The following is an 11,607-nucleotide window of genomic DNA, read 5'->3' on the forward strand; positions in this document are numbered from 1 at the left end:
TGGAATTTATTGCAACGTGGCCGTTGAAAGCGACTGCTCAGATGGTCTTGATAATGATGGTGGTGAGTGGAATTGCTGTTGTTTTATTTTATTGTTTTTGGTGGTTGTGATGATGGTGATGATGGGGGATGATGGTAGTGGTGTGGGTGGTTGTGGTGATGATGATGGTGTGGATGGTTGTGGTGATGATGATAGTGTGGATGGTGGTGATGATGATGGTGGTGTGGATGGTGGTGATGATGATATTATTATTATTAGTGAAACTGGTGATGTTGGAGACTTTCTCGATAATGCTGTTTTAGTAGAGTTAGAAGTTTTTGTTAACGAGTTATTAAAAGAAAATTTGTCATTCAAAGTTACGCCAACCAACCATACAACAAACAGATCATCTGGTCGACTGTCTTGATCCGGACTGCTGTTCATCGTCTTTTTCCTCTTCCTCATCTTCTCCATCATCTTCTCCATCATCATCATCAGCAACGACGACGACCGCATGCCAGAACAGTAGCCACTGCATCACGACGCCTGACCCAAGCACCATCCTACTGCCCAAACAGCCGACGACCACCATTGCGTCATTTTATGAAAAGGTGAAGTTCCTCGTCAGCGATGAAAGCGTCCAGAACGATGCCACCATTACTTCTTTCAACAGCACGTAAGCCGCTGGTGTTTCAGATCAAGTTAAAAATTTTTGTGGAAAGATGTATGTCGTTGTATTCATTCATCATTCTCTTTTTAATTTTTTAAAGAAATGTTCTCAGTAAGGAGCCCAGTGTATGCATGTAGATTATATATACGTGGGACAACATTCTACATGTTTTATTAGTCAGGTTGGTTGGGGTGTTGCTTGCTCTCAAACCGGGTCGCTGCAACACACATACTACTAGACATTCTAACCGGTACGCTATATTTTTAAAGGAAACTATTTATAACAATGAAATCGTTGATGTCACTAAGGCAAGTGTCAGTCGTGAGAGGTCGAGTGATGACGTCACGGGGAAGCTACGTCGTAGGGGTCAAGGTCGGAGTCATGACGCAACCGTTGTACGGGTTCACGATGACAAGAGAAGGAGGATAGTGGGTTTTTTCGCAATTTTTTTCATCTTTCAAAACTTGTTAAAAAATATTTCAAATAAAGTTCTTATTTTAATTTATGGTTACTCATCAATATTACCCTCTCTACGCTCCGCCCAGTTTCGACATCCTAGTGAACGGCGGAGGTTCGGTGACCTTGAACTTTGAGCGGCAGCCCTTCAAGGTCAAACAGCAGAACATCACAGTGCCTTGGAACAGATTCGTTGTCATGAAAACCGTTGTTCTATATTTAGAAAATGACGATGATGAAGACGACGACGATGACGATGATGATGATCACGGTGGTCGAAAACAAAATAATAACAATGATGACGATGATGATGACGATGATTATGAGGACTATGAATTTGAGGATAATGATGAAAATAGTCTGAAGATTTCGGTAAACAGAGAAAAAGACCACAGCCATCATCATCAACAAAACAATAGAGAACTTCATTATCATCATCCTCCTCATCATCATCACAACTACTATCACCACCGTCATCATATTCATCCCTATCACCACCATCATCATCATCATTCTCGTCACCACCATCGCAGCCATCATCATCGTCATTGTGCGACGAAGCACGATCGATACAAATTGAAACCAATGATAATATCCGAGAGTTCGTCAAACAGACACAATTTGAACTGTTTCCTTGGCGATGACGTCACTGAATACGTCACTAAAAATAAGGTCGGTACATGTAAGAGTCATCACCGTTGTAATCACTGTTATCATCGATATCATCATCATTACGTCATCATAACGTCATCATAATCACAGATTCTGCAATCCACCATCGACCTACCAAACACCAACTTAAACCTCGTTTACCGAAGTAGCCGAACTTCCGGTTTCTTGCCCTACTTTTTGGTCAGATTAACTCCAGCCCACAAGAAAAACGCAGATGACCTGTATAAAAATAACGACCTACATTCTGGCGATCTCATTGGCGATTCATTCAAAGATAACGACCCACATTCCAGCTATATGATTGGTGGAACATTTAAAGACAGTGACCTATTTTCTAGCGATATCATTGGCGACCTACACGTCATCCATTTGAAGATTGAGGTCAGACGTGTTGTGAACACGCTCAGTTCAATTACTTCACTATTTTTACTTTTTTGGTGGAATGGTTTTTGTTGTTTTTATAAATGCTATTTCTTCCAATGCTTTGTTTTTTTTTGCTTTCATCATTGCAAGTTTTATCATGGGGTCGACATCAGGTCTGTCATCTTCATCTTCACCATCTACTTCATCATCCTCATCAGATCGAAGGCGTTTTATATGAAGAAACCTTAGAGGCGGAATCAGATTTGGTGTACAAATTTGAGTGGGACAAGAGAAACACGTACAATCAGAAAGTTTATGGAAAAGTGCCTGTCATTGGTCAGTTAGTTTAAATAGAAAAATGCTCTTACGATTGGTCGGTTATTATAGTAATTTTTGTGTAGCTGCATAAAAAAACCCATATCTTTGTTCTTAATCATCACTTCAAATGTTTCATATCTAATTCCACTCTTCACCACCAGTTTCCGTTGGCTACGAGTACATTGGATGCAGTGACGTCATACATTGGGACAAATTGACGACGTCATTGTGGGCACACGATAGCGGGGATGTCGGAGGTTGGAGTGTCAGTGCCTACCACGTCTTCAACTTCAACCAAGGTTCATAGACGGTTGTCTGTGGCCGGTGCATTTCAAATTTTCATTTACATATCTCGAGAAAAGAAAAGAAAATTTACATACAAATGTTCACGTCGGATTGTTGTTGCCAATTGTTTTGTTTACTGTTTCAAATTGGTTTCTAGTTGGAGAGATTCACAACGGAAAGAAAAAAAAATTAAATATCAAAATTTGAATAAGGCATGTTAAATTCAAGTTCGTTTGAAAGTTCCAATCAGAAAAAATTTACTAAACATTCTCCACTACTACAACCGCAACAACCACAACGACCACAAACAGATATAATCCACAGAGGCGACGGAACGAACCACTTCCTCGCGAACTCCCCACTGCAGCACACCACCATCTTGAATGACGTCACACAATCTTCTTCTTCCTTTCCTTCCTCTACATCATCATCATCTTCATCGCCACCATCTTCGTCAGCGTCATCAGCTTCAGAGCCGCAGAGGTTGTACGGACCAATGGCACTAGCAGCTGGTCGTGACGGTAGTTTGTACGTTGGTACGTGGGGCTTCATCAAGAGGGTAGATTCGGGTAAAACTGATGTGGCCAACATTCTGCAGATGAGGTAGGGCTTAATTAGAGAGGGGCTTGTTTGAGATGATTAAATTATAACTTGGTCATGATGGTGATGAGTGAATGATGTGGCTGGTTAAACAATGATGATGATGATTAAAGAGTTATATATTTAAGTAACTTCACAACGGAAACTAATGAAGGAAAATAGAAAATTTAAATGAAAGACAAAAAATTGAAATATAGCAGCAGATGAAACACTTGACTATAGATTTTCAATCCCCAACTTAGTTACTCCGACCCGCCGTACAACTACTACATAACGATGAGTCCGGTCGATGGCAAGTTGTACATCTCCAAGCAGCAGGAACTCAAGATACTCAGGGTTCGTTTGGCATTTTGGGATTTGCTTCGAGGATAATTTTATAAAAAGTTTTTATTGTGGATGTTATTTCAAATAAGTTGGAGCCAGTACATATCATCCATGAATTGGATTTCGCTGTAAAGTTCTAAACACACTGCAGTGTTATGATCAGACTGCAAATCATTGCGAAGGGATAGGTTGGCTCCAAACATAATCGCATTGCAGTAGACTACTCATCCACAGATAAGACTACAAACGAGTGCTTTTGTTGACCCAACTGTATTCACTTGTATAATTTTTTGTAAGAAAATAAAATTCAATAAAAAATTAGCTAACTATTTAACTAACCAACTAATCAACCAACCTACTAACCAACCAACCAACCAACCAACCAACCTACTAACCAACCAACCATCTAACAAACCAACCAACCAACCAATCACCCAACCAACCAATCACCCAACCAACCAACCAACCATCCAACCAACCAACCAATTAGATAAAGACAATGGGTCCTGTCCGAGACCTGTCAAGAAACTTTGAGGTCATAGCGGGAACAGGGGAGCAGTGTTACCACGGTGACCTCAACAGATGTGGCGATAGCAAAAGTGCCCTCAAAGCTAAACTGAGCTACCCAAAAGGTTGGACGACGTAGTGGTTGAAGTAGTAGTAGTAATTGCGGTATCAGCAGCACTATTATTATTATTATTGTTATTATTATTATTATTATTCAATTCGACATACGCTATATATTGCGACAGAAACATTGTATGACCATTTTAAATAAGCCTCCTATTTGCACTTGTCAAATGATAATGCGTAATAGGGTTTTATCGTATACTTGATTATTTTTTTATTTTATCTGGATTTTTATTTGTATATATATTGAATATTGTATTATTCTGTATGTTTTATGATATTTGATTGAATAAAAAAAGTGTTCCCATTATCAGTAGTAGTAGTAGCAGTTGTTGTTGTAGTAGTAGTAGTAGTAGTAGTAGTAGTAGTAGTAGTAGTAGTGGTAGCAGTTTTGCGTTCGATGATGTTGAAAAGTGACGAATAAATTTAATTGTGGCGATTCAACTTTTTTTCGACAGTTTTTGATTTTGAGACGTCAAATTGTATCCAATTTATTTTCATCGCGTGTCTGACAGATGAAACGCTGAAGAAAAAAAAAATCGTTTCGTCACTTCAAACAGCACAAAAACTTGGCGAAGTTTACAATTAATATGGATGTAATATTTGAAAATTAACAAACAAACATCACATAACCCAAGTTAACTCTCATTTATGCATCCAAACACATTACCATTTTACCACTCCTTGACCTTTGTTTGGCAGGAGTTAGGATCATAACATACCTTGACTTTTGTTGGGCAAGGGTTTAGGTCAAGAACAGCCATTGTCTCTTTTGTACGCAAGGCATACGAAATGTGTAGTGGGGATGTTGCAGTTTTTGCGGCTTGAAAGTTTCACTATAATATTTATGTATATTGTAAAAACTGTCTAGCGAATGACAGAGCTGCAAAATAAAAAACAAACATAAGTAGGAAAATATATCGTAATCAAAAAAATAAAATTGAAATAAATAATAATGAAATCAGTTTAATACATATTATTAAATAAATAAATTTAAATAATTCTCCAAACAAAGGCATAACGATAAACAAGGACGGCGTCATGTTCATAGCCGACGGGACGAATATTCGGACGATTAGTAACAGTGGTATCATCGATACATTCATCGGTTTCCAGGATGGTCCGAAACTGTTCAGACCGATCGACTGCTATAGGGATGTACCTTTGAGGCGGGTTAGTGATGTGCTGCAGGCCGATATTATTTATTATTATTATTATTATCACTTTTGCTTTTAATCGTATTCTACTCATTAACATCTTCTTCTTATTCTTTTTTTTCTTCTTCTTTTTTTTCTTCTTCTTTTTAATATTGTTATTACTATTATTACTATTGTTATTGTAAATAATATTACAGTTATTATTATTATTATTATTCCCATTATCATCACCACCACCGTCAAGGTGACCTTGCACTGGCCGACCTCGCTGGCCATCAACCCCCTGGACGACAGTCTCCACTTCATTGACCTTCAGAGCGTCTTCAAGGTCACGAAAAACAACATGGTGGTCCTAGTGGCGGGAAAACCTTTGCATTGTTTATCGACGTCATCACCATCATCATCGTCATCATCATCATCACCGTCAGTCAGCAAGCGGAAGAAAATTAAATACAATAATTCTTCCACGATGAACGGAGCGAATGGAGACAGTGATGGTAAAAGAATGAAAGTGAAAAAGAGAAAGAGAGAAGCATCTAAAGATGATGATGATGATGATGCTACGGGCGGTGATGATAATGATGCTGATGATGATGAGGATGAAGATGATGATGATTATTACTATGAAGATGAAAATAATAATATAAATAATAAGGCTAGTGGTACCTATAAGGGTAACAACAACAACAACAACAAAACTATTAATATGAACTTTGAAAGTAACAGCAATCATAACAACAACAACAACATTAACAACAACAACAGCAACAACAACAACAATCTAAAAACCCCAAATCAGCAGAACAATAAAAACAACAAAAACAAACTTAATGACCCTGACGACGACGATGACGAAGACTATGACGCAGACGAAGGACTGTATGCAACAGATGTTAGGCTAATTAACCCTGTGGGTCTGACCTTCTCACCAGATGGCGAACTCTTTGTGGTTGAGAGCATCTCCAGTGGCCGAAACATGGTGTGGTTTATATCCTATATAAACAGAAATATATTGAATGTTTATCTGCTCATATATTTATATATTTTTTTGTTTATTTTTAATTAAAATTTTTCCAAACATTTTTACGTTTATCATCATCATCACTGTCATCATCATCATCATCGTCGTCGTCATCATCTTTGTCGTCATCATCACCATTATTACCATCATCATCATCATCATCATCATCATCATCATTATTACCATCATCATCATCATCGTCGTCGTCGTCATCATCATCACCACTTGTTTCTTCTTCAATAGATCAAACGGATAGACACAGCAGGTAAGATATGGAACCATGTAAGCAATCCATCTGATGATGATGATGATGATGATGGTGGTGGTGGTGGTGGCGGCGTTAGTGGTGGTGATGATGATAGTGATAATGACGTCAAGAACAAAAGAAAGAATGACGATAATAATGAGGATGACGATGATGATGGTTACAACAAGGATGATGACGACGACGATGAGAGAGATGCTGATGATGAGTGCCACTGCAGAGATGATGATGGTGATGATAAGAAGAGAAAATTCAACAAAGACGCTAAAGAGCGTAAAAGTAAAAACGGACTTGATAAAAATAACGATAAACTCATCAAAGAGTCCAACAACAACAACAACGTAATCAACAACATTAACAACAACAACAACAAAAACACCAACAACAAAAACACCAACAACAAAATTAAGTGTCCTTGTCAAGCAAACCGCAACAACTCCCAAAACACACGCCGCAAATCCCACCACACAACACATCCACGTCATAAAGTGGGGGCAAGGCTAGCCCTGCAGTACCCTGTTTCGATAGCAACGACCCCGGATAATGTTCTCCATGTGGCTGAGATGGGAGGCTTGAGGGTGCACTTCATAAAACCAAAGTTGCCCTCTTTAAATAAGAACAATTTGTATGAGGTTTGTTATATACCTGGTTGGTTTTTTAGTTGGTTGGTTGGTTGGTTATTTGGTTGGTTGGCTAGTCGGCCGTCAGTTGGCAAGTTGGATGATCGGTTGAATGTGAGTTCATTTTTAAATTATTAGTTGTCAGTGAGTTATTACCACTGTATTACCAGCCTATAGTTGGTAGACTTATTGTTTAACTTTTTAATTATTTTCAAATAACTAGATTTAATACTTTTTCACCGATATGTTTAAATGAAAATCCTCAAAATACAAAAAAAAAATAGATTTAATAACCAAAATTTTGTGAGGATAAAAAAAGAAAGGAACCAGATGTTTGACGCATAAATTGATCGAAAATGAGAAAAATATTTTTTGATTTTGTTTAAAAATAATTGCACCGAATCAAATAATTGTGGAGAATTTGATGAATCATTTGAGAAAACATTTTAAAATATTTTAAAATGGAATTACACAAAAAAAAATGTCTTTGAACTAAAAGTCAAAAAATGAAGAATTATTTTATTTTTAAAATTCAAATAGAAATTAAATCAATTTATTTTTTAAAATATAAAAACTTTATTTTAATTTTTTATGCTTAAAACTTTATATTAATTATATTTTCTGTTAGATTTAGAAATGAAATTTTTTGCGAACCTCAAACTCAACAACTTTTTTAAAAAATAAAATTGTGAAAAAAAGGTACGGTTGAGATACTGGTTACGATGAAATGTACTTATAAAAGGTGAATTAACTTTTAACTGGCTAAAAAAATGGTCAACAATTACAATTTATATCTTTCAGTAGTTTTGATTTAATTCACGAAGATGGCATCATTCAACCTAGTCTAAAATATAAAATAATCAACCACAAACCAGCCAGCCAATCACAAACCAACCAATCATAAACCATCCAATCAAACCAACCAACCAATCATACGTCAACCAGTCAAACCAACCAACCAGTTACAAACCAGCCATCTTTACACCAACCAACCACAAACCAACCAGCCAACCAACCAACCAACACAAACCGACCAACCAATCAACCAGCCCACTGAAAACTAGTCATCTATATACCAACCAACCGCAAACCAACCAACAAACCAACCAATTAACAAACCAATTAATCAACCAACCAACCAATCAGATAGTAGACGAAACCCGGCATGAGTTGTACACATTCAACAAATTCGGACACCACCTATCGACGAAAGATGTCAGGAGCGATCGAATCATCCTCAACTTCACACACACCGTAAACGCCCAGCACGCAAAACTCCAAAGAATCACCAACCACCGCGGTGACGTCATCACGTTTAACAGGGACTACAAACTACAGGTTGTTCTCTTTTGCATCTGACTTCGACCAAATTCTTACCTCGTAAACATGATTTTAAATCGATAAATCAATCAATCGATTAATCGATCAATCAATCATTCAATCGATCGATCGATCGATCGATTGAATTGATTGATCGATTGATTGATTGATTGATTGATTGATTGATTGATTGATTGATTGATTGATTGATTGATTGATTGATTGATTGATTGATTGATTGATTGATTGATTGATTGATTGATTGATTGATTGATTGATTGATTGATTGATTGATTGATTGATTGATTGATTGATTGATTGATTGATTGATTGATTGATTGATTGATCAGTCAGTCAGTCAATTAACTAATCAATCATTTTGTCGATTAAATTTTTATTTGAGTATCTTTCATATTTAAGCGAACAGACAAACAGACAGACGAATAAAAACACTAACAAACTAACAAACGACAAATAAACAAACAAACAAACAAACGAACGAACATACAGACAAACATACAAACAAACAAACATGAAGGTGAAAGAGATAGTTCTAAACGGCATAGAAAAGCATTCCATCGTCACCGACCACAATGATTTCCTGAGTGAATACTCAGATAGCAGCGGTCGTACGTTCAAGTAGGGGAATGGAGATGATGATGATGATGATTGTGATTCTAGCTATAATGATGATAATGATGATGAATGATCATCATCATCATCATATTTAACATCATCATCATCACTACCACCATTAGCTACATCATCATCATCATCATTTCCAGATTCCTGTACGAGGTCAACGGCCTGATGACCAGCAAGGTCAACCATCGAGGTCACGTGACGTCATTCAGTTATCACGCTGACGGCAGGTTGGCAACAGTTATCAAGAACGACGGTGACGTCATCGACGTCGGAAAGATGAGTAAGTGCTGATGACGATGATGAGGATGGTGATGATGACGAGAAAGAGTAGGTGATGATGAGAATGGTGATGGTGAATGCTGCTGATGATGATGATGAACTTATTTTTAATAATTATTAAGAAATGAATTTGTTTTTAATTTATTTTTACTTTTTCTGCAGAATTTTGCCCAAAACGTGTCACGTAAAGATCCTATAAAATTTCATTACATATATATATATATATATAATATATATATATGTATATATATATATATATGTATATATATATATATATATATTATATATATATACTATATACCCCCATATCTGCATACTGACCACTAAGAAGTGCCCAACGCAGTCACATGATCAGCCTTCCAGCCAATGAGAAACTGGGAAAAAAAAAGCTGATTGATCTATACTGACATACTGTATAAAAGCGCTTTTTTTAATTGTTCCGGCGTTTATTTTGTGAAAAATATCAGAATTTTGTTATTACTATTCTTATTTATAATAAAACTAATAATCATAATAATAACTAAATATGTATATATATATAATATATATATATATATATATATATATATATATATATACATATACATATACATATATATGGTTTTGATCAAACATTTTGGCACTGAATATAACTGGTTCGTTACGCTTACAGTACTATATGTATGTAATGAGAGGTATTTGTGTGCGTGTGAGTGTGTGTGTGTGTGTGCAGTGGATTTCGGAGATGCAGCCCCCAACAGAAGACCTTGAAAGAAGAAAACTATTCAGAAACAGTGTAAAATAAAGTCCTCTGCTTAACATTCTGAAGGTCAAACACCACATCGTAAAATTCCAGATCTGCTACACGTTGTGAGTGTGTGTGTGTGTGAGTGTATGCGTGTGTGGTTTTATTGATTCTTTTATTGTTATTTAATTATTCCATATTAAATTGTTGTAAGCTTGTGTTAACTTTGATCCATTGTCAGGTTATTCGCGCGTGTATTCAAGCATTCCATCAACAAATATGTGTTTTTATGTATGTATGTATGCTTGTTTGTATGCATGTATGTATGTACGTATGTATGTATGTGTGTGTATGTATGTATGTTTGTTTGTTTGTTTGTATGTATATATGTATGTAAGCGTGTATATCCAATTTTTATATCGTGAGTTTGCTTGTATTGTGTTGTATCATTTTAGTACAGTTATATTCTACTTATTAATTTTTTACAACTTTTTTTCCTAAAATTTTCAATCAAATTTTAAAATTTCACACATCAATCAAATTATTTTCCATTTGTTATCACTCTCCACAATTTTGAACGAAAATTGGAGGAATTTGTACAAAATTTATTCAGAAAGTTATTTTTCATTAGTTTAAGGAAACTTTTCTGATATAATTAAAATTGTCTTTAAATTTTAATTATTTATTTATTTATATGAAAAAAACAGATGAAAATTATTTTAACTCAATGTTTGATCTCATTGTCATGGCAGTGTTGTTGAAGTTGTCTGGCTGGATGTATGAATTTTTCGGTTTTGTAAGGTGTTTGCTTGCAATTTCGTCATCCTTGTCAAATCTTTTGATGAAATTCTAATGCCACCCTTGTTAAATTGTTCATAACATTGGCTAGTGACGTTAATTCGTTTATAGTATTGAATTTTTTTTTAATATCATACAAAAATTTGTTCATTCAATTTGATGTATACATAACTTAAAATTTATAATCTTATTTTGATTTTTTATATGTTAGTCTTGTTGTTGTGTTTTGTTGTTGTCGTCGTTGTTGTTGTCGTTGTTGTTGTTGTTGTTGTCGTTGTTGTTGTTGATGATGTTGTTGTTGTTGTTGTTGTTGTTGATGATGTTGTTGTTGTTGTTGTTGTTGTTGTTGTTGTTGTTGTTGATAATGTTGTTGTTGTTGTTGTTGATGATGTTGTTGTTGTTGTTGTTGTTGTTGATGATGTTGTTGTTGTTGTTGTTGTTGTTGTTGTTGTTGTTGATGATGTTGTTGTTGTTGTTGTTG

At 35.7% G+C, this 11,607-nt stretch overlaps 1 protein-coding gene across 1 annotated transcript; it reads left to right on the forward strand.

The window, feature by feature from the left end:
• Positions 1 to 2,256: 2,256 nt before the first annotated feature.
• Positions 2,257 to 5,749, forward strand: HELRODRAFT_81516 (hypothetical protein; the record flags this gene model as incomplete). Its single annotated transcript, XM_009022078.1, has 7 exons — positions 2,257 to 2,476; positions 2,620 to 2,757; positions 3,055 to 3,346; positions 3,586 to 3,679; positions 4,158 to 4,299; positions 5,313 to 5,470; positions 5,699 to 5,749. Coding segments are annotated over 7 exons (1,095 nt in total), but the record flags the coding sequence as incomplete, so codon positions are not given.
• Between the last annotated feature and the right edge of the window lie 5,858 nt (positions 5,750 to 11,607).

This window comes from Helobdella robusta (genome assembly GCF_000326865.2).
Source record: "Helobdella robusta unplaced genomic scaffold HELROscaffold_30, whole genome shotgun sequence".
In the NCBI taxonomy this organism is placed as follows: domain Eukaryota; kingdom Metazoa; phylum Annelida; class Clitellata; order Rhynchobdellida; family Glossiphoniidae; genus Helobdella; species Helobdella robusta.